General features: G+C 43.6%; 1 protein-coding gene across 5 annotated transcripts; it reads right to left on the minus strand.

Moving 5' to 3' along the window:
* Window positions 1–11: 11 nt before the first annotated feature.
* Window positions 12–23774, minus strand: LOC129814843 (histone-lysine N-methyltransferase SETD1B-A-like). 5 transcript variants are annotated; one of them, XM_055867949.1, is made up of 18 exons: window positions 23686–23774; window positions 20333–22516; window positions 20005–20159; window positions 19624–19722; window positions 18912–19182; window positions 16721–16842; window positions 14659–15771; window positions 12160–12900; window positions 6991–7170; window positions 6560–6844; window positions 6314–6389; window positions 5802–6200; window positions 4329–5681; window positions 3942–4108; window positions 3640–3765; window positions 3410–3529; window positions 3124–3261; window positions 12–2993 (listed from the first exon to the last, which is right to left on the minus strand). In XM_055867949.1, exons 2-18 carry the CDS (start codon window positions 20391–20393, stop codon window positions 2820–2822), a joined length of 5580 nt encoding a protein of 1859 aa, XP_055723924.1. In that variant the 5' UTR covers window positions 20394–22516; window positions 23686–23774; the 3' UTR covers window positions 12–2819. The 5 variants fall into 5 exon arrangements, with proteins under 5 accessions (XP_055723924.1, XP_055723919.1, XP_055723934.1 ...); XM_055867944.1 differs by lacking the exon at window positions 23686–23774 and adding an exon at window positions 23033–23120; XM_055867959.1 differs by lacking the exon at window positions 23686–23774 and adding an exon at window positions 22952–23041 and having other exon boundaries at window positions 22400–22516.
* Window positions 23775–24198: the final 424 nt, after the last annotated feature.

Below are 24198 nucleotides of genomic sequence, written 5' to 3' on the forward strand. Positions count from 1 at the left end.
TTAACTCGTAATCGTTTGAAAAAAAAATGCCTTTATTTCCCATTATTCTTTTTCATACATTTTTTGTGTAATAGACATGAGAAACAGGCTGATGATTCCACCCTATTCCTATGCCATTTCTGCACCATAATGTTTTTCCCCTTCTCCACACTGCAAACAAGTTTTCATAGAATTTACAACAGAAAATAAAAATAAAGCTTGACACAAGCTGAAAATACTGCCACCAGCTCCACATTCACCAGCTCTGTCTGACACAGATCTCTCAGAGTTGTATTTCTGTAGCAAATCCCCAGGAACAAAAAAAATATATATATATATATATTCACAGTTAAAGTATTTATATATTTTAAGATTACAAAGGAAATGGGCAGAGAAAATGAAGACGTTTCTACAAGAAACAATCTTTCAAAGGGAAGTGGAGATCTTTTTTTCTGTACAAGATGCACCTTTGCTTTAAATAAACAATTCAACCCTTTTTTTATACGGATCCCTGAAAATACAACATTAAATACTCAGTCTTTTTTGTTTAAAAAAGAAAAGATGCATCATTACGTATTCTCCATGTGATGAAAAAAAAAAACTTCAGGTCCTCTATACAAGTGATCCTGTACAATATAAACATCACGGTTGTTAAACAAATGTATAAGCTATCCAACTGAATGAGAAGCAATGAATGACTTGGTCTTCAGAGTTCTGATTGGCTAGGAGGGCGTATGCAGAAGTGCAAGCCTCTAGTGCATTCACAAACATTAATGATTCATGAAACTGAATGACAAGAGACAATAACCACGTGACAAACATACACAAACAGAAGATTGGAGGTTGTTAGTGTGGTGATGATTTGATAGAGTGAGGTCTGATGAATTGTTTTAGATTAGAAACACTTCTGTATGGTGAGTAGAATACTGAGCTATCTGTACAGTGAGGGCTGATAAAGCACCATGAGGTGAAGACACCTAAACCTGTCATCAACACCACCAAACAGTGAGGGAAAACAACACACGTACACATTCATGTCACACAATACAAACACATTCACACGGGTGAAAATAGACAGCATTTCATAAGTGGATGCGCATTAACACAGTTGCAAGCGGCAGCTTTCAGAAACACTTTTGCCTTGTAGTCATGAACACCCCAGACGCGTACACATGGATATGGCACTTACAATAAACTTCAATTCATAAACTGACTTATTTTCTAGCCACATCCCATTCCAAGGCTTTTGTCAAAGTCTCTATAATATAAATAATTCCTGTTAATTGCAGTCTGTGTGCTTTCATAGAGAACATTGGAGTTCCATTTAGATAGGTTTCACCTATATTTACTATTACTGTCATGTTGTCATCTTTATAGCGCATTGTGTAAATGCTTTTCTCAAGATATAACACTGGAAATGCAGTGGGGATCGGTTGGTTTCCAGACAGCATTGGATGAGCTTCAGGAAGAAAAGTATGCAAACCTAAAAAGTACTCGAGTTTGAATCGCTATTCTGTACTGTACAGCTGTACTGATCTGAACCGTTTCCTAGGACAGGCAGTCTTTTAAGTGGTGAATCCGTTTTATAACCCTTCTACATGTGAACCTCAACAAGCAGTCTGGTCGTGGATGGATGTCATGTTGGAGATGTGAAGGCATCATAAAGTCAAAGCGTTTCAATAAAATCTGTATACTTCGATCAGCAGTCTCACTGTGCAGTGATAACTAAGTTTGTTATGGAAGGAATTATGTGCCCATGGTTGCTTTTGGAAACACTATACTACATGACAATACGGTGCAAAGGTTAAACTGTGTAAATACATTTCTACGGTACCCATCTTGCGTTTTTTTCCCCATTCCCTATTTCCACAATATGACCTAGAGGGCAACATGCAGTGTTTTTGGGGAAGACAAGACGGTAAGAAGAGTGAAAACAGAAATTATGGAAAAACTACTTGGATAAACCTTAATACCATTTGTAAATCTCTGAAAGCATATTCCTTGATTTTGCATAAAGTAACAGACAGCAGCATACTCTATATTATTTGCTGGTATGAGCAGGTGTGGATTAATTTCCAGTGATATCCACGTTTGTGGATGACAGAATTAACCATTCTGTAGCTTAAATTATGTTTTTTGCATTTACTATAAAAACAAAGGGATGTTAAGCAAGTGAAGGCATCCACGCAGGCTTCTCCTTGGGCAGCAAACCCATTTCTCAGGGCCCCAATCCTACTTCCTGTCTGTGCCACTATGACCACCACATGGTGAAATAGTGTCGTCTCCCATGGGGAGGCTGTGTCCCTCCCACAGCGACAAGCGTTTTCATTGTGCGTGTCAACAGTATCAATGAGCAGCTTAATGTAGGTGTGGGGGGGGGGGGGGGGGGGGGGGGGTTACATACCACGTGGTCTCCATAAAGCTTATGAAAAGAGTAGGTAAAACTGTACAAGCTAAGACCAGAAAGGGGAACCATGCTAAATGGAAGAGGGACAATTAAGAGTGCTGCACCAGGAAGCCAGATGGTACAGCGTTGTGAAAATTCAAGGGTCACTGGGAGACTATTAGAAAACCCATGTTTAGTTCTGTTTTAAAGAGCACCTGGAATCGTAAACAATCTTGAGTTAATATCTGTGCGTATAAAAAAAGTCCCAGACAGGTAGCTGCACCGTAGCCAGAAGATGGGTTGGTTTTCATCCCTGGTTCTTCCAACACTCCTCTTCTGTCCGTGTGTTTTTAGCATGGCGTCTCTGTGTGTGTGTCCAGGGAATGGGGACAACGTTTGTTGGGACAGTGCTTGTTGTTTTCTGGGAGGTTTGCCCCTTGGCCAGGGGCTAATGTTAGTTCAACGTTCCCCTACAGTTCTCTGCCCCACACAAGCAGGGGATCTTCTCGTCCTCGATGGGGAACTTGTAGTCGTAGGTGATCTCCTCGTTGACATTGATGGGTTGTCGGGAGTAGATGACAATCTTTTTCTGTGACTCCACTGTGATCACCTTAGCGTAGCAGTTGGGCTGAGAAGAACAACACAGTGGTGTTAGCATCCATGTGTTTGCTAGCCTAGCACTGTGAAACTGGGTTGATTCATTGACATTGACTTGATTACGATTTGCTCCAGCTCTTGAGAGGAGAAGAGACACTTACATTGCAGCTGTGGTTGATGAAGCGTGCGAAGTTGCCACACTTGGTAGCGTCTATGATGGTGTCGTGGTCCACACGGAACATGTAGCTGCTCCCGATGCCCTCGTCCTCGTAACGCTTCTCCCTCATGTCAGCAATCACCTAGACACATGATTGGATGGGTTTATACTCAGCCTGCTTAACACTCACCTGCATGGCATGATGTTTTGCAGCCGGCACAAAGTGCATGTTAGTGGTGTTGGATCATTCGTAAAATGCTTCCCATCTGTACATAACCTGTTCTACTCACCTGTCTGATGTTCTGCCCCACATACTCAATCACCATCTCATCAGCAGCAATTGGCTCCATTGCGAACAAGCCCCAGTCGTGGATGTGCGACTTACAGAACCGAATCTTCTTCTTACGGAACTGGAGAAGAGTGTTAAAAAGGACAAATTGAAGTGACACAGTATTGCATTGACACACGTACAGTGTAAAATAACAGTAGTTGTGTATGGGCTGTGTTTGGCCATTGGTACCTTCAGCTGGTTGAACTTGAGTAGGTCGCTGTCACAGCTGAAAGAGGACAGCAGGCGGCGCTGTTCAGACCTCCGCTCAGAGCCAGCTCTGGTGGAGACTAGGGGCTGTGCGGGAATACTCATGCCCTGCAGAGAGAGATGGAGGAAGGGAGAGAAAGAGATGAGCTTCTACTCCACAAGCTCCTACTTCACCTTTAGACAAACACAGACCCATCAAGACACAAACAGAGACACCATTGATGATTTGAACTCAAGCCCACCAGCCCACCCTCTGCTAAAACCCACCCTCTGCTAAAACCCACCTGCATGTCTACAGGCCCCTCCTCCAGTAGGTGCTTGTTGCTGTTGAGATATTTGATCTTGTCCTTCTTGTCAATCTTGTAGTAGCCCTCGCTACGGGCACAGCCAGTCATGTGATCCCTCATGCCATCGTCCCTCCTCTTCCTCTTCACCGCCGGGATGTTGGTAGGTACAGGAGGAGTCAAGGGAATAAAAAGGCTTTTGGAGATGGTAAGACCTTGTGTTGGTAAAACCATGAGCAAGCATTTCTAATTTACTACTTTTTAAAATGTATGATGACTGAGCAAAACTAAAAGACCAGTAACAAAGGGAAGCTAAAGGAACAGCACTTAGTAATGCACTAGCAGTAACTGGCAGTAATATTAGTACCAGCCAGTAGTAAAGGATATGAGGGTGCTGGACCCACAGCGTGTCGTTGAGCCAGTCGTTGCCGTTGTCCTGCTGCAACATCTTGTCGTAGGTGACCTGCAGGTGCCGGATGTCCTCCTCATCGATGCCGTCGTTCCAGATGTCGTACAGGATGGTCATCTCCTCAAACTCTGAGCGCGGAAAGTAGTGGGGCCACGGCGGCGTGGTCACGGGGGAGTGGCTGGCCAGCAGCAGCTCTTCCCACCCTCGCCGCACCTTACGGGGAGGCTTCTGCACACGCTCCTCTTCTTCATAGGGGAGGAACCGGTCGTCAGGGGGCAGAACCGTATGCAGCTTCGTCTCCCCTTCCCTGAAGTCCAGGCCCACCGTGGAGGAGTCTAGCCCAGCGCGGCTGGGGATGTCAGGAAGAGCGGCTGCAGCAGCCATGTCTGCAGAGAACTCTCTGAGCTGGGCATCATGAGGCAACGATCGGGGCATGGAGGTAGGAGTCACCAAGAGCTCCATAAACTCAGTCTGAGGAGAGGTCAGTCCTGCAGCCTTTTTACTCTTGGGTCGCCCAGGCTTCCTCTTAGGTGGGGTTGCGTCAGGGGGCACGGGGAGGTCTAAGACTGGGACAGCAGGCAGGTCTTTTGGCACACTGGTTAAGGCCTCTCCCTGGAGGGAGTCGGGGGGCAGGGTCTGGTTGACCAGGGTGCTGAGTGGAGGCTCCTTGAACAGTGGGCTTTCTGAAGAGGCTTTCCAGTGGATGGGCAGGCCAACAGCCAGGGCTGTGTGGTCTGAGAAGACAGGAGTGAAGGTCAGATCTCTGCCGGGGGTTCGGGGGATACCTGCACTCAGGACAGGAGACTGGGCAGGGTAGGAGAAGGGGCTGCCGGATATGCGGGGAGAGCTGAGGCTGGCCAGGCTGCTGCCAGTCAGAGGAGCATCACTGTCAGGTGTGACGGGCACGTTCTCTGTGCTGATCTGGGACTTATCCAGGCCTCTTGCCCGGACCATCAGGTCCCTGCCAGGGGTGCGGGGCACATCCTCGTCTGTGGACAGCCTGGCCCTAAAGGGGAGGGGGAGGTCCGGCAGGGGGCCGGGAGGAGGCAGCAGGAGGGAGTGGCCCTCCATGGCCGGGGTAGGGGGAAGGTGCATAGATGGGACTACTAGGGATCTAGGGAGGGCTGTGTCGGGCTCCAGGGATGCAGGAGCCCCTCTACCTGGCGTACAGGGGAGATCCTCGTCCTCTGTGTGGGCCTTGGGTCGAGTGTCCTGGTCGCTGTCAGCCAGGGAGCCTGTTGGCGTGGGCGGCCGCAGGTTAGTAACATCGTCCTGGGGATCCATATTAAATACAGGGATGGCGACTCCCAGGTCAATGTCTGGCTCCTCAGCTGAAAGACAACCAACATGTCAAGACAAACTGTCAGTTAAAAGCAATATGCAGTGCAACATCTGAAATGGAAACGGAAACATGAAGCTTCTGTGGTTAGGTAATAGGAGAGGGTTAAGACCTGGGACTCCTTTGGGTGAAGGGGGCCGGAGGTCCTCCAGGCTGGTCCGGCCAGGCTCCGCTGCCTCCTCCCCCTCTCTGAGGGCTCTGTGGTTGGGCTTGAGCTTCAGCCCCTCCCTAGGCCTCTGGTCCTCATCTAAACCAGCCAGCTCTGAGGGCTCATCCTCTGGGGGAGGAACTAGGGGCGTGCTGGGGGCCTTGGGCTCCAACTCCACCTCATGCTCAGATGAGGACGATGAAGAGGAGGAGGACGAAGAAGTCCGAACACGGTCCTCTTGTTTATCCGGTAGACTCTCCACATCTACCGCCGCCTCCTCCTCTGAACTGGAATCATATTCGGAGGAGTCCCCAGTCGCAGACGAGTCAGAGTCGACTTTAGAGGATGCAGAACTGGCAAGTTCTGAAGGAGTAAGGAGGAGAAAGAAACACAGAGATAGGACATTTACAGAGGCAGCGTTTACACATAGAGAACCAAATAACTAACTACGGTCATTGACATCAGCGTGTATTTACCCTCATCCGACGACTCAGATGATTCACCGTCACTGGATGAGGCTGCCTCATCTTCGTCCTCATCCTCTTCACTCTCCTGAAAGGTTCAATTCCAGAGGTTAAAAGCTCTTATAAAAAAATGGTTCTACAGTATGATGCCTCAGGTTGCCTTCTCCCAATGAGATGAAGCACCTGTTGAAGGTTGTAGTAGTCAACACTTCATCTCTCATTCTAGGCCATTTTCAGGTAATTTGACTGACAGCTCACCTTGGCCGACGACAACATGTCAGAGACCTCCGTCTCGTCAGGCTCCTCCTCCCTGTCGGAGAGGGATTCCTCCTTTCCAGAGGTCTCTACCTTCTCCTCTCCCTCACTGTCCAGCTCCAGTGGCCGGGCATGTCGTCTCCGTGAAGCTGCGCTGTCCTCGTCCACACTGGCCACATCTTCTGGGAGCTCTGCTATGTCCTCAAGCTCATCATCCACCGGCGTGGAGGGCCGCGGTCGCTTAGTGTCCCCAGTGGAGGCAGCATCAGGAGGGTCCTTCCTCTTCACCTGAACACACACAAACACATTAATAATCTCTCCCACGGATTTGTGGCAAATGCACTTTGTCAAACATAAAATTATATAACTATTTTCCAAAGTAACAGAGACCTTTAGACATATTCTTAGTCAATCCTAAAAGTGTCTGGAGGTACCTTGAATGAGGGCAGGCGGATGGCTCCTCGGAGGCCGATGCCCAGGCCCATACCCTCGTAGCCAAGGCCCTCACCCTTGTTCCAGTTCTCCAGTAGACTGGAGCCCATGGTCTCTTTGGGCTTGGGCTTTTCCTTCTCCTCCTCCTTTCCCTCGCCAGCCTTCACCGGGGTCAGGGACGCCTGGAGGATGAACAACAACATGGACTCATATGAAAGCCTGTTAGCTATCTGGCTCAATAATGCAGGAGAATCCTTGGCTAGAATAGTCATGTCATTACAATTAAATTGTTAACAACCTAGCCAGTTAACACAGCATTGTCCTTTGCACTCAAATATTTCATCCATTTCAATTAACCAAACTCATTCAATTAACCAAACTCTAAATATATCGCTCTGATATGCCTACCTTGTTTTCACCAGTGTCCATCATTTCAACACATTCAAATAAATCTTCACTCATTATATAGCTAGTGTGCATTCAACTTCAAGGTTAAATTCAAGGTTAGCTGAGCTTTTCTTATTCAAAACATTCCAGGAGTTTTAAATGAGGCCTTCCTCCAAAACATTCTTTTGTATCCAAGCAACAATGGCCACACTCTACCATTAGCATAAAGTTTTAGGGAGAAACAGTATATTTTAGGTAACCCAAAGTTTACAGGCCCATTGAGAGCATCCTGTCGGGCTGTATCACCGCCTGGTATGGCAAATGCACCGCCCGCAAACTTAGGGCTCTCCAGAGGGTGGTGCGGTCTGCCTAACGCATTACCGGGGACACACTGCCTGCCCTCTAGGATAACTACACCACCCGATGTCACAGGAAGGCCAAAAAGATCATCAAGGACATCAACCTCCCGAGCCACTGCCTGTTCACCCCGCTATCATCCAGAATGTAAGGTCAGTACAGGTGCATTAAAGCTGGGACCGAGAGACTGAAAAACAGCTTCTATCTCAAGGCCATCCCACTGTTGAATAACCATCCCTAGCCGGCCTCCACCCAGTATCCTGCCCTGAACTTAATCACTGTTGCTAACCGGATACCACCCAGTTACTTAACACTGCACCTTAGAGACTGCTGCCCTATGTACATAGACATGAAACACTGGTCACTACTTATTTTTACATACCGTTTTACTAATTTCATATGTATATACTGTATTTTAGTCAATGCCATATTATTTAACTATTGCTGTATATATACACTATTCTGTCCTACAGATATACAGTTGAAGTTGGAAGTTTACATACACTTAGGTTGGAGTCATTAAAACTCATTTTTCAACAACTTCACAAATTTCTTGTTAACAAACTATAGGTTTTGGCAAGTCGGTCAGGACATCTACTTTGTGCATGTAATTTTTCCAACAATTGTTTACAGACAGACTATTTCACTTATAATTCACTGTATCACAATTCCAGTGGGTCAGAAGTTTACATACACTAAGTTCACTGTGCCTTTAAATAGCTTGGACAATTCCAGAAAATTATGTCATGGCTTTAGAAGCTTCTGATAGGCTAATTGACATAATTTGAGTCAATTGGAGGTGTAGCTATAGATTTATTTCAAGGCCTACATTCAAACTCAGTGACTCTTTGCTTGACATCATGTGAAAATCAAAAGAAAAATTGTTGACCTAAACAAGTCTGGTTCATCATTGGGAGCAATTTACAAATGCCTGAAGGTACCACATTCATCTGTACAAACAATAGTACGCAAGTATAAACACCATGGAACCACGCAGCCGTCATACCGCTCAAGAAGGAGACGCATTCTGTCTCCTAGAGATGAACGTACTTTGGTGCGAAAAGTGCAAATCAATAGCAAAGGACCTTGTGAAGATGCTGGAGGAAGCAGGTACAAAAGCATCTATATCCACAGTAAAATTAGTCCTATATCGACATAACCTGAAAGGCCGCTGCTTCAAAACCGCCATAAAAAAGCCAAGCTACGATTTGCAACTGCACATGGGGACAAAGATCGTACTTTTTGGAGAAATATCATCTCGTCTGATGAAACAAAAATAGAACTGTTTGGCCATAATGACCATTGTTATGTCTGGAGGAAACAGTGGGATGCTTGCAAGCCAAAGAACACCATCCCCAACCGTGAAGCAGGGGGGGGTGGCAGCATCATGTTGTGGGGGTCCTTTGCTGCATGAGGGACTGGTGCACTTCACAAAATAGATGGCATCATGAGGAAGGGAAATTATGTGGATATATTGAAGCAACATCTCAAGACATCGGTCAGGAAGTTAAAGCTTGGTTGCAAATGGGTCTTCCAAATCGACAATGACCCCAAGCATACTTCCAAAGTTGTGGCAAAATGGCTTAAGGACAACAAGTGCAAGCTAGCTAGCTAAATTGCCATAAATGTTTAATACTTTTCGACCTGTCCCCAAATGAATACAATTGGTTCAGAGTTTGTTTTGATATTTTAACCTGTGTGTCATGATCGCGTTTGGTGTGGGGGGACAAAATAAATGTATGCACGATGGCGCACACACACAGCCGGTTTGGGTTCCGTGTAATAGTGAAGACATCAAAACTATGAAATAACACATATGGAATCATGTAGTAACCGAAAAAGTTAAACAAATCAAAATGTATTTTATATTCTTCAAATAGCCACCCTTTGCCTTGATGACAGCTTTGCACACCCTTTGCATTCTGTCAACCAGCTTCATGAGATAGACACCAGGAATGCATTTCAATTAACAGGTGTTCCTTCTTAAAAGTTCATTTGTGGAATTTCTTTCCTTCTTACTGCGTTTTAGCCAATCAGTTATGTTGTGACAAGGTATGGGGATATACAGAAGATTATATATTGGTAAAAGACCAAGTCCATATTATGGCAAGAACAGCTCAAATAAGCAAAGAGAAACGACAGGCCATCATTACTTTAAGACATGAAGGTCAGTCAATACAGAACATTTCAAGAACTTTGAAAGTTTCTTCAAGTGCAGTCGAAAAGCCATCAAGCGCTATGATGAAACTGGCTGTCATGAGGACTGCCACAGGAATGGAAGACCCAGAGTTACCTCTGCTGCAGAGGAGAAGTTCATTAGATTTACCAGCCTCAGAAATTGCAGCCCAAATAAATGCTTCAGAGTTCAAGTAACAGACACATCACAATATCAACTGTTCAGAGGTGACTGCGTGAACCAGGCCTTCATGGTTGATTTGCTGCAAAGAAACCACTACTAAAGGACACCAATAAAAAGAAGAGACTTGTTTTGGGCCAAGAAATACGAGCAATGGACATTAGACCGGTGGAAATTTGTACTTTGGTCTGGAGTCCAAATTGGAGATTTTTGGTTCCAACCATGTCTTTGTGTGACACGGTGTGGGTGAACAGAGAATCTCCACATGTGTATTTCCCACCGTAAAGCATGGAGGAGAAGGTGCTATTGTGTGGCGGTGCTTTGCTTGTGACCCTGTTTGTGATTTATTTCGAATTCAAGGCACACTTAACCAGCATGGCTACCACAGCATTCTGCAGCGATACACCATCCCATCTGGTTTGTGCCTAGTGGGACTATCATTTCTTTTTCAACAGGACAATGACCCAACACACCTCCAGGCTTTATAAGGGCTATTTGACCAAGAGGGAGAGTGATGGACTGCTGTATCAGATGACCTGTCCTCCACAATCCCCTGACCTCAACCAAATTGAGATGTTTTGAGATAAGTCGGGCCGTGAAGGAAAAGCAGCCAACAAGTGCTCAGCATATGTGGAAACTCCTTCAAGACTGTTGGAAAAGCATTCCAGATGAAGCTGGTTGAAAGACTGCCAAGAGTGTGCAAAGCTGTCATCAAGGCAAAGGGTGGCTATTTGAAGAACATAAAATATAACATTTATTTTGATTTGTTTAACACTTTTTTGGTTACTACATGATTCCATATGTTATTTCATAGTTTTGATATCTTCACTATTATTCTACATTGTAGAAAATAGTAAAAATAAAGAAAAACCCTTGAATGAGTAGGTGTTCTTAAATTTTTGATCGGTAGTGTCCAGAAGATAGCCCTATTTGGTAAATGAGTTCAAGTAACATACACATCTCAACAACTGTTCATAGCAGACTGTGTGAATCAGGCCTTCAAGGTCAAATTGCTGAAAAGAAACCACTACTAAAGGACACCAATAAGAAGTAGAGACTTACTTGGGCCAAGAAACACAAGTAATGGACATTAGACCGGTGGTCTGATGAGTCCAAATTAGAGATTTTTGGTTCCAACCGCCGTGTCTTTGTGAGATGCATAGTAGGTGAACGGATGATCTCCGCATGTGTGGTTCCCACCGTGAAGCATGGAGGAAAAGGTGTGATGGTACTTTGCTGGTGACACTGTCAGTGATTTATTTAGAATTGAAGGCACACTTAACCAGCATGGCTACCACAGCATTCTGCAGCGATACGCCTTCCCATCTGGTTTGTCCCACTATCATTTGTTTTTCAACAGGACAATGACCCAACACACCTCCAGGCTGTATAAGGGCTATTTGACCAAGAAGGAGAGTGATGGAGTGCTGCATTAGATGACCTGGCCTCCATAATCCCCCGACCTCACCCAATTGAGATGGTTTGGGATGAGTTGGACCGCAGAGTGAAGGAAAAGCAGCCAACAAGTGCTCAGCATATGGGAACTCCTTTAAGACTGTTGAAAAAGCATTCCAGGTGAAGCTAGTTGAGAGAATGTCAAGAGTGTGCAAAGCTGTCATCAAGGCAAAGGGTGGCTACTTTGAAGAATCTAAAATAGATTTTGATTTGTTTTGGTTACAACATGATTCCTTATGTGTTATTTCATAGTTTTGATGTCTTCACTATTATTCTACAATTCTACAAAAAATAAAGAAAAACCCTTGAATAAGTAGGTGTGTTCAAACTTTTGACTGGTACTGTGTATATATTTATACTCCGGACTCCAACATTGCTCATCCTAATATTTATATATTTCTTCATTCCATTCTTGTGAGTATTGTTAGATATTACTACACTGTTGGAGCTAGGAACGTAAGCATTTCGCTACACCCATAATAACATCTGCTAAAAATGTGCATGCAATGAAAAAATATGATTCAATTTGTGCTTCATGAAATATTCCACATAATCTCAGAAATGACAAACACGCTCACATGAGACTGTAGTGAGACTAGATAGGAGAATGACTCACCTTGGCTGAGTGTTCTTTCTTATCCCACCACTCGTCAAAGGCCCTAAAGGCCACCACCTCCACCATCTTACGGTTGAGGTCCCTCTTCATGATGGCCTTCAGCTCCTTGACGATGACCAGCAGCACCCCTTCCACAGTGGCCTTGTGAGGGTCTTCCTTAGCCTCGTAGCCCGGTGGAGGAACAGCAGGGTTGAACTTGGGCATGCTGGGGTGGGGCCAGGGTTGCTGCCTGTGGCCCCCTGCACTGGCAGCTGGGGTGCTACTCATTGACAAGGGTGGGTAGGGACCGCCAAACTGCATGGCTGCTGACCCGGCTGCAGCCGCCCCTCCTGCGGTCATGAAGTGTGGGTAGGGGTAGGGACCCCGGGTCTGGGCCATGCGACTCAGCATTTGGGTCTGCATCTGGAAGGACATGTGAACGCTGCCCCACTGAGGCAGGCAGCTCATCAGCTCCATCTGCATCATAGGCACCATGCCATGGGGGTAGAGGTGAGGCAGCATGGGGTGTGGAACTCCAGGTGCCAGGTGTGAGCCTGGGACAGCAGAGAGGTGGTGTGGAAGACCGAAGCCCGCTTGAGGGGGTAGAGGGGGGAAGCCGGGGGGTGGGAGGGGCATGGACTGCATGGGGGACACAGCAGAGTTGACCACAATTCCCTTGACACAGTCGCCACCGTGCGTGGGCGTGCCTGGCATGTCGTCCTCGTCCGAGATCTCCATGTCTTCCCCAGAGGACTGATGGCTCTGTGTGGGAGAGAGAGGACAAGGTGTCAGGACATCTCTCTACACTACATGACCTGATAGTCATATAGGAAGCATCCACATAATGAGCAAAGTTTCTAGCTTCTGTACAAATCCCTATAATATCATAATAAATAGCAAACTCTGCCAGCCCCTTCTTTAAATTCCAAACACAGGCTGTCTAACACTAACCTTGATATTAGTGTCTAAAAAGGCACTATTAGAATTTAGCAGCATGTGGTTATTTCCTAATCTTTCAAATCATGAACAGTTAATTACACCGACATACACCGGGTTTGGCCGATGTAGGCCGTCATTGTAAATAAGAATTTGTTCTTAATTGACCTGCTTAGTTAAATATAATTGTAAAAATAAATCATAATAATTATTATTTGAAAGATGAGCCAAGTCTAAATACTTTCAGCTCAAGTGTTAGCACAAGTTTAATCAAATATATACATGATTCTTGGCTACAAAAAACACAACTGTTGATTCAATGTCCTTGAATAGCCGTGTAAACTAACAAAAAATAAACTTTATCGCAGACAACCAGGTTATGGTCATAGATTCAGTAACAACTTAGCTTTCATTGATAAATCATATCTGGGTGGCAATGAAATCAGGATTCATAAAACAATCAAAACCACAAAGACTGAAAAAGCCTGGGGAGCAGCCTGTGTGTGCCAAACTGCCCATATTATTGAAATGTTTGCTTTGTGATAACATAAAATATACAGGGATGTGAGCCAATCCGGATTGTCAGGCTCAACAGAACCAGGAAGTGGTGAGTTGAGTGTTGAATGGAGCTAACAGCTCCTGGTAACTCCTCCCATGAGTGTTAGAAAGAGGAAGTGAAAGTGTTTTCTATTCCCCAACAGAAGAATGAGTCAGGTTTCCCAGTCACAGCCCTGGGTGTGGGCCTCCTATTACCAGGGCACAGGCTCGTTACAAACAGTGAGTAGTACCAAACATGAGGAAAATAACCATTTACACATCAACAGAAGAGTTACTTCCAAAAGTTTTTTTTAAATCAAATACTATCAAATATTATTTGAAACAACAGAGGTAGACTATTATGCCCTAAAATTGTACTGCCACTTACTTTGCCTGTCAAATTGATCTGGGGTCAGGTTAAAACTTTGCTTGATGTTTCTCTGATGCATGTCCCCAGTTTGGAGATTTGGATGAAATTTGTTATCGTGCCAGGTAGAGAATTAACTAGCAACTACGAGCTTTGAATCTATTGCAAAATGATTAATACATGGCTTGCAAACACAAAGCCATTCAAACAGAAAGACAATGGAAACAGATTTCAAAGTACATGACGACTGTATAAAGTGTATATCTTTATGAGGCAACTAGTTCTGATGGCAGGGGGAAAACACGAATGTTCTGTGTCACTCACGGTATGTTGTTGATAACGTCACCATGTTTGGAACAGACCCATTAAAAATGTCACTGTTTTGGTCACTGTTTGCTGTGAAACCAGAATAAACCATTTCCTCTTGTAGTATACAGACAGAAGAATGAAACAAAAGGGAAAGTGCAGGCTTACTATCAGACACTGAAGCCTGTTTACTTCCGGTGCCCCCTTTGTAGCTGCCAAATAGATCCGGCTGCAAGCAGACTACTCCACAGCAATACTACTAATGTGGCCAATAACGTGTCATGTATGGAATGGAGTATCTGTTCCCCGTTTCCATCTCCCACTTTTTAAACATAGCATCTACCCAAAGTAAGGATGATACTGTTGGTTCTTACCTCAATTTTGTCTGTGGGTGTGTGGTTTCCGAGGCGACCAACCTTCAAGTCACTGGCGTTCTTCCCATGGAGATGGTCTGGAGAGCTGACTCCCTTGAGGAGCGAGCCTGTTACAAGGATGGGCTCCTCATCATCGGAGTCAGGCAGGGGAGTAGGGCTGACGTCCTCCAGGCCCGTGCTAGAGGGTCGAGAGGTGTGGGTGCCCCCATAAGGAGGGATGGGGGACAGCTGAGAGGAAGAGGAGGAGATGGGGCTGCAGACCATACGCACATCAGTGTCTGATGAGTCGCCTCCAGGAAGGAAGGGAAGCTTTGTCCTTTTCTCCTTCAGAAGCATCTCAATACGGGAGTCCAGGCTATTTCGCTCTGACTCCAGGGTGGGGGTGCCAGGGGAGGGGGGGCAGTGCTTTGGTGTCAGGGCAGGGGGGGTGCTGGGGTGGGCCTTGGGCTCAGGTGGGGGTTCTGGAATGGGTGGAGTAGCTGGCTTGTTCTTGACTGGCTTGAAGTCAGTGGCAGGGGCCATGGTGTGCCTCCGGTACTCTGCCTCCCGCTGGACAGGCTGGTGGAACAAAGATTCTGAGGGGGGGAACGCAAGGGGCATTGAGGCCTGCTGGTAGGGGGAAAAGGCAGACTTAAAGCTGGCACTGCTAGGGGGAGGTGGTGTGTGGGCAAAGGATGAGGCAGAGGGAGGGGGTTCAGGTGGGGCAGGTTGGTGCTGCTTGAAGGCAGACTGTTCAGAGTTGCCTCGGTAGGAGGAGGATCCTGATCCCCCAGTGCCATGGACATAACGTCTCTCCGGTCTCCGGTTATAGGCATCCTGGAACTTGCTCTCGTGTCTGCGAGACTTGTAGCCTCCAGAGCCTTCGGCCCGGCTAGACTGGTAGGCTGGGGTGGCCTGCCTGCTGGAATAGTTGGAGTCCTGAGAGAAGGGTGTACTGGTCTGGCGCGGGGTGTGAGGGGTGCCCTGGGACTGCGGAGTTTCTTGCCTTAGGCTAGAGTAGGCTGTATCCTGGGACAGAGGGGTGGTGTTGGAGGCGGTGCTGCTGGGGGTCACTATGCCTCCCACTGCAGCAGACGAGCTGCTTTCAGAGAGCCGGCGCAGGGGCTCACAGGCCTGGGGAGGGACACACCAAACTCTGCTTAGGAAACACACTCATAGAAGGCACTTCATACATTCAACTGCTGAAACCTATATAACATCCATCAGCATGGCTACATTGCCCATTTAATGTCACAATCAAGTTCAGGTTTTAAAATGAAAATAATGCAACCTTATGCATCTTGAGCACACAGCAACTGTTATGATTTAACTTAATTAACAGGCCAATAATTATATCTAAAAATGTAGGGTCAGATTTTTGTTTTTGCGACACTTCCCAATATGCATGAATTCAAACCGCTGAAGACAGCCGAGTATTGGTTGCAGGAGAAGCTGTGCAGTAAGGCTATGGCTCAAAGGCAGGCTTACAACAGCTCTGCCCCTTTCCTCTGCAGGCAGGCAGAGGTTCTAGACAACATTCCTTCCTGGGCCCCATTTTACCACCTGCTGCACTAATAAACTGGATTAGAGATAAGGGTGTCAGCTTATATTGGCTGGGGGTCACAGAGACTCACTGGAGTACAGCGCAGTAACAATGATTCAGGAATTGTTCCAACATTTTTCACCAAACAAACCTTTGAAGCTGGAAAAACTACTAACTTAACTATGTCTTCATCTGAAATACCTTTCTGATGACATACAATAAACTCATAATGGCTGGTCTGCAGTTGACTATGGGACACTTTTCATTTTCAATAATGCAAAGCTCCTTAAAGCCGAGAGAACCAGGCTTATGCCCAGAACTTTACAATCTGTTCAAGGGACTAGGCCAGGGCCTTGACTATCAGTTGGCACTGCAGAAAGAGTAGTTATGCAAACATGAAAAGGTAAATCAAATAGAATGTTCAGACAAATTAAACACGCTTACCTTTCCTGTGAGCCTGTTTTGGAACACTTGCAAATTCTCTCAAATACAACATAACATAGTGCTACTAAACATCCAACATAAAAGTGGTGGTCTTACCAGAAGAGCCTCTGCAAGGCTACGAGGGGACACTTGTCTGGCCTCCTCTCCTCCCACCGGAAGTGTCCGAGGGGTGAAGGTGCCATTCAACAGTAGCTGGAAGTACCTAAGGCGATTCTCACCTGGATGGATAAGGTTAAGATATGGTTCAATAAGTGAAATATATAATAACTAGACTCATAGTAAATGCAAATCCGGGGCACTAAAATTTGTATGATATGGTTGTGTGAAATTTGTGGATGTCCATCATCTATTTCGTATGATACTGTATGTTAAGAACATAGAGAATGATAGAGGTCTCTAGTGGCCAAAAGGCAGTATTTGCATGGGCAGCGTAATGGAGGGCTTCCACCATTTTAATGTAGTCAATTGGGTGAGACTCCCAACCTCATTGGCTGGTCCCTCTTGGTGACCATGTTGGATTCATGTCCAACCGGGTCATCAGGCAGGATCAGCCAATTGTGAAGAAGAAAATGTACTACTTCAAAATGGAGATTGCCTCAGTGGCACTGCCCATGCTGTCACAGAAGCAATAATTAATTATAATTCATATGATATGTTACAAATTACAATTTGTATGATGTTACAAATGCAATTCGTACAATATGTTACGAATTTGCAATATGTATGGTATGTTACAAATTCCAACTTGTTGTGGCTAACGTTAGCTAGGTTGCTAACATGCTAAGTAGGTGCAAAGTTGCTAATTAGCTAAAATACTAATGTTGTCGGTGATGAGGTTCAAACACGCAACCTTTGGGTTGCTAGACCTTCGCATTTTATGCCCAACCAACCACCCTCCTTTCGTTTTAAGTAACCTCCTGTCTTATGTAACCATACCAAAAGTAACATATTATACTAATTTGAGTGTCCTGGATTTTCATTTACTGTGTTATGTCTAGTCTATGAGGCCAGGCTGACCTTAGAGGTGTGTAAGAACATCATTCACAGCAATAAATACACAATAATGTGTGGTATATTATTAAATATAAAATAAAATAAAACTGCATGTGGAGTTTTCCACAAGGCAAATGTTCTAGTGACATTTAATTTAAGTTGTACATTTAAAATATGCATATGGTAAATCAATGTCACCGATATATGCATACTATTGCAGGCAGGTGAAACTATAATGATAAATTGGTACCCAGTAGGCCTTAGATTTTCTGCTTGATCTCCAGCCTCTCATTATATAGGCTACCAGTTTAAATGAAATGCGGCACTGAGCACTTTCCCTATGACCCTCTGCTGATGTAAGAGGAACCACTGTCTATTTAAGAGATTAAGAGAATAGTGGTGCTTCCAAGACAATTAGGAACTCATGAAGACAGTGATCTTCAGGTCGGAAAGTCAGAGCTCTAGAAAGATGACCATTCAAAACGATTTTTTCCCAGGTCGAGTTCGTCCGTCCACCCCCCCAGAGTTCCCAGTTGTCTTGAACGCACTGATGTTGGAAATGTCCGAGTTCCCAATTATTGTGAACACGGCAAAAAACTTACAGCGTCATGATACGAGTAAATTCTAAATATGATACACGATATTCCATTTAGCCGGGGAAATAGGCGAAAGTCCTTCATTACTGATGTTAATAGCTACAGACAAATATATTAACATGGTAAATATTAACATGGTAAAATGCAGCCAATGTCAACAAGTAAAATTTTGTTTAATGATAGGCTGAAATCAAGAAAAAATATATTTCGGATATAAAGTTGCTATAGAATAACAAAAAAAAATCCTAAGTAATTCAAGCATAATTCTATTATAGGCGTTTATTACAGGCACATACATAATTAAACAGCTATAACTAATTCAATGATGACTGCCATAATTGGATATAAATCAAATAAACCAAACCAAACCAAACTGCGTTTTATCTGTATTCATGTCGGGAAAACCCCGTTCTGCAGTTTGCACACGTTATTGATGCTTATGGGCTCGTGGGTAAATCGCACTTACATTCAGATGAAAGTGCTCTGGTTACCAAGCAACCACCGTAAACGTAGGCTTTACACGTGACTAAATGTTGTCCTCCAAAAATGAAATTAGGGACGTTTTATAAATAAAATATCAAGTTTTCAAGTATGCATAAATGTTGTTTCTACAACTGAGAATGAATTGCACATTATTTATAAATACTCACATATATATATATATATATATATATATAGCCCATGTAAAGATGTATTACCTTTAGGATCCAGCTCCAGGTGGATGATGTTGCCCATAACTGACGTGTTGTGAAGAGTCTGGACAGCATCCTTGGCTGCTTTTACAGTTCCAAAAACAACTTTGGCTATTCCCAAATGCTTTTTGTTCTTCGGATTGTATAGAATTTCCACCTCTTCTATGTCCCCAAATTTCTTGCACATGTCAGTCAAAAAACCTTCTCTGATGTTATCGTTCAGCCTCGCAAACGTCACCTCCTTGGGAGGCACGCGGCCGATGTAACATTCATCAATCTGGAGAAAGAAAATAGTTACATTAAATGATGAATGTTACATTTATTTAGACATCACATTTATCCAGAAGCCGTTGAAACCTGAATTCCAGGCTGCAATGTGACCAACACAAATGTTTTTACGTAGCCTATGCCCGATTAAATATAATATTTTTGGACATCTGCAGTTTACATTTTGAGAAACTAAATAAGCACGATAGAATAGTCTTGACATACAACATCCAAACTGTGTTCATGCTGTAAGGGATAATAGCTTAGCATATGTTGCCTGTCTGGAGAACTACATCCTAAATAAAAAGCATGACACTTCCATCAACAATGTCGAGGGGGTGTGTCAGGCTACTTAAAACTTCGGAACCTTAGAAAAGGCTATAACCCCAAAACATAAAAAGCATGGCACATTTTGTTAAGATCTGAGAGGGGGTGTGACTGATTACCCTACCTTAAACTTCGGAACTGGGAGATCCGTCTCCTTGTACTTCGTCCATAGACGACCGATTCTCGGGTCACGGACGATATCCACTGGTGGCATCCCAGGGTTCTGTAGAACGATAAAATGTAACTATTCCAGAAGTTCTGACAAGCAGGAAGAATATGACGCCCCGATTGCCGATCAAGACGGGGTTTACACCAGACACTACATTCATGAAAAAGGTTCGTTTTTGGAATCGTTTGGATAAACCTTTGACTGCGTTTAACGACGGGATAGTGACACTTCTGATGCACTGTGTCATGTGCAGAAAGTAACGTATCAATCGTTGAGGCAAACACTGCAACAATGTAGCTAAGTGTTTCTCTTTTCGAATACGGATGTAACACTTACCGGCATGTTAAAAGTCGTCCCATCATAGCGATACAATTTGTGCGATCCCTTTTTCAACGCTGGGTCAATAATCAACTTGTAACTTCTACAATGGTGACTTCGTTTCTCCCCCGAACTGCAAACGGGATGGTGGTTGTCCATGCCGTTTGCCAAACCTGTGTAGAAATGTCAAGAAGATGAGAGCAACACAGACTTGCGCACAAACACTCGTTAGGTTACATTGTAGCGATAGCTTTGCAAATACTATGAGGAGGAAAACGGGGATTACAAGCGTATCCCAGTTACAGAAACAGACATTACAGAGGAAGGAAAAAAAGAGCAAGCTTACTTGAACTCTGCTTTCTGCCATGGTCTTCGTTTAGTCTGTTTCTTTCCCCTGGCTTGGACATGTTTTGTCCGATCGAACTTTATTTTAATAATCAAACGGCGAGATAATCTATCTTACTGATTACATTACATGATTCAAAGAATACTGCCTCCCTTTTTGCGAGCCAACACATATTGTGCCTCCAGTCTGGGGTTTCTGTCTCTCTCACAATAGTATTGAGCTTCGCTACCCCTCATACCATTCGCACTTTCGATTTGAGGTTCTTTACATATGCGTACATTTTGTAATATTATTGGACCATTTTAAACACACAACACATTAATAAATCAAGATATGTATTGCATTTAAATGTAAATATTTGAAGTTGTCGTATAGTGGCTTTTTAGCTCGCATATTGGGCATGAAATAAGTGTTGAATCTACCGCCTACTTTTACTCAAAGAGCAAACAAGATGGACATAGGTCGACGCAAGTTCTGTCTAAGCACAGATCTAGGGTCATTATAACGCTTTTATTCCTGATTGAAAACGTTAGCCTTAGGATATTAAACCTGACCCTAGAGCTGTGCTTATGGGAAATTCTCAGGAAATATATTGGGTCTGTTTACAATATATTACATAAATAAAACATAAATTAAATACATTTTGAGACTATAGACTAGGCCTACATTATAACTTATACACACATTGTCTGTAATACCCGTATAATATTCAAAGGCCAAATATGGGTACATTTTAAAGTAACTGTTTATTTTAACCGACATGTTTTGCATTATTAATCTGTTTCATTATCTTTTTGATATTTTGTGTTATGTTGGCTGAGGAGATGTGCCATCCATTGCTTGATATTTTTTGCAGTGCTTGGGTAATTGGCTGGTTAACGTTAGCAGTTCCACCGGCCAATCAGAGCGAAGCACCATTTTAGCTTCTGCTATTAGAGGCACGGCTGAGGAATCTTTCAACAGAGAACAGAGAGAGGGGGCTGGGCGCGCTCTCAGCAGCCATTTTCCTGAAATGGGACTCAATGGCCAATATGGGTTTCCTTTGTTTCAAAGGGATCTTATACTTTATTTCCTCATCTCTTTCTGGACTATGATAAATAACAATGATTCCCCATTGACAGGATGGAGAAGAAGGAAGATAAAATACTGGATGTTATCCCTTTGACATTTTTAACCTTTTTCCTCCTCTGCTTGGAATCCATCTTTGTCCTAACTAGGTCATGGCACACCCATATAAAATTATTTTGGATTCTAAAGTAAAAAGAAAAATGTATAGTGAATAAACAGCTTGTAGTTTGAAGTTGTTATGAAGAAAAGCACAGTAAATGTATAATGAAATTGTGTAATGGCATTTTGTTGACATTGCACTGTAAATGGCCATGTATGATTTATAGCATGTGTAAGTTAAATTGTGTTACCTTTTGTATATGTAGGAAATGTGAGCTTATTGTTATTAAAGTATCACTATTCTGTTATTTTTATTGACTTGATCATTTTGGAGTAATGGTGTCAGTAGAATTGCCAACTCTTTTCAATACATTAATTTGCATACTGTTTTAACTATATCCATCAGAGGCTAGGTATATTTGCTCATCTAATGTCAGCACATAAAGCAGGCCAGAGAGCAAATGGCCTTTAGCAAAACTGCTGAATCATTTATAACTGGAAATTGGCTGTTGGTACTCAACTAACCCCCTTCACTTGTTCTACATTAAAGAGTGGTTGCTTCTCATCTTTCACATGGTACACCATCTAGTTACACAACAGAGACGTTTAATACCATGAAGGTCAGTAAGTATTCTTCTTTCAAATGATGGCTTGTGCACTAAATGTGTCAAATTATGCATGTTTTGTAATAGCTCATAGTAAGCAGTAGGCTATACATTTGGACAATACAGAACAAATGTGAGGGTATAATGTACCTGATGTTGCTTCATGGGCATATTTACATTTCTGTAAAATTCCAGAAACAATCCTACACTTATTGGTATCCTCAAAGGCTCACTACATAGACATTGAATCAAACTGGAAGAAGATGAAAAATGAAACTCTAATAAAAATATTTACCTTAACATTGTGAGGGAATACATTTATCAGGCCTAAATGCAGGGGGAAATTGAACATTCCTATTCCCATCTTCGGATCCTCTTATTGTGGTTTAAAGGATGAGTGGGGATGCAACTCCTAAAAAGGAAGAAAACAATTAGCCCAAAACTATGTCTATTGAAGGCTTTTGACTTAGTCTTGACTGCTATTTGACCAACGAATAACAAATGCTGAAAGTCTTCAAGCAGCATCAGTAAGTGCAGTATGCAAACCAGCTCCCCTCTCTCTTCCTGATGACAGGATTGCATTCAAATCCCTCACCCTCGAATTTAAGATATAAAAAATAAACCTAAACGACATAACCTACTTCCATGGAAATCTTGTCATTTTAAAGGTAATGGATTTTGTTCTGTCTCAATGTATTAGTTCTACACAACAGTAATGTTACATTTGATTGTTTTAGGACAGGTTCACCAAAGAGGGATTTGCCTAAATTGATCTCATTAACAACTATTATATTGTAACATTAAATTGTGACATGTTGTTGGAATTAGATGCTAATAATAAACTTACAGTTAATTAAAACATGTAATCCAAGAGAAAGATGTCTTATAGGGAACAAATGCTTTTAGGGGTAAAATTAATCTGGTAGACCTCTCATTGCTCCCCCTTGTCCAAAAACGACCTTTCATATGTACTTTCGTTTAATGGCTTCTGTCTGCTGTTGTTCTCAATTTCAAAATGGCTTCTTCACAGACAAAGGAGATCACTGTGTGTTGGTTAAGTTGCTTCGCCATTGCTGGGCGAGGTAGTCATTCGCAAGAAAGAGCTGCAGTTTCCCACACACAGGTCTCTGTTTACACACTGGAAATGTATCAATGGTGCGCAAGAAATATGACTTCAACTGGTGTGTTTGGAAAAGTGTAGGCTACAGCAAAATTGAAACGACAGAGCGAAGAAACATGGCACATTCAGTCCAGTCGTCTAGTTGCAGGGCTACAGTTGATAGACTTTAAACGGGTTGGCAAACATCAGTAATCTGAGGATCTGGCCAGTTGCCAAATGTATGAGAGAACTGCACCCACACAGCCATATAAGGTCAGAAGAAACGATTTCGAACAGTGCTGTATTTCTTTCAGGATACTCAAAGGGGATTTCAGACTTCTTCGTACTCTCTCTCCCCTTCAAGATAATGATTCGATGTTGTATTTCGAAGTGTTGATCAGCTACACACGAAGATTTTAGGAGATGTCATACAAGCAAGATGTAATCCATCCTATAGGTAAAGGAGAAAAATAGGAACAAACCTGTCTCTGTGTGTACACTGTATGTATGTTTTCCCGAGTATTAAAGTGTCTCGAGTTGAACTCTTCTGGTTACAGTTGCAATGAATGTGCCATGGATTATGTTGATCAATTTTAATCGCATGATCAACACAGCGGCTAAACAACCTCATTTATGTTTCAGAAACAGAGAAAGTCTACATGTCGAAAATGTTTTAGTTAACTGTAGAGGAGCTTGTATTTCCAGGCAGGGCTCAATTCCTATTGCACAATTGCTGCGTAAATGGCCAAGGGTAAAAGGAGTGTCGAACCATAAGGTCACGAGGCTCCATGCAACGCCGTGAACCATGCATCCAACAAACTGTTGTTTACACCCTCTGAAAACAAAATAGACGCGTTGGGCAAGCCAGATACCGGCAATCGATGGGCCTTTCTTGTAGAGAATAGAACATGCAGGCCATTCCATCCGCTCCCTCAGTGCTCAAATTATTGAAGACCATGTTTTTGCTATTATTGAAGCAGCTAGAGCGGAAGTAA

Source organism: Salvelinus fontinalis, chromosome 2 (genome assembly GCF_029448725.1).
Source record: "Salvelinus fontinalis isolate EN_2023a chromosome 2, ASM2944872v1, whole genome shotgun sequence".
In the NCBI taxonomy this organism is placed as follows: Eukaryota; Metazoa; Chordata; class Actinopteri; order Salmoniformes; family Salmonidae; genus Salvelinus; species Salvelinus fontinalis.

What these genes read in the sequence shown, in the direction of transcription:
- LOC129814843 (XM_055867949.1), bottom strand. Translation starts at nt 20,393, where the DNA reads ATGTCCAAGCCAGGGGAAAGAAACAGACTAAACGAAGACCATGGCAGA. An exon ending in TCAAGTTCAACCAGCTGAAG is followed by an intron (nt 3,530 to 3,639) that starts GTACCAATGGCC and finishes ACTCTTCTCCAG; the next exon opens with TTCCGTAAGAAGAAGATTCG. An exon ending in TGGGGCAGAACATCAGACAG is followed by an intron (nt 3,262 to 3,409) that starts GTGAGTAGAACA and finishes TCATGTGTCTAG; the next exon opens with GTGATTGCTGACATGAGGGA.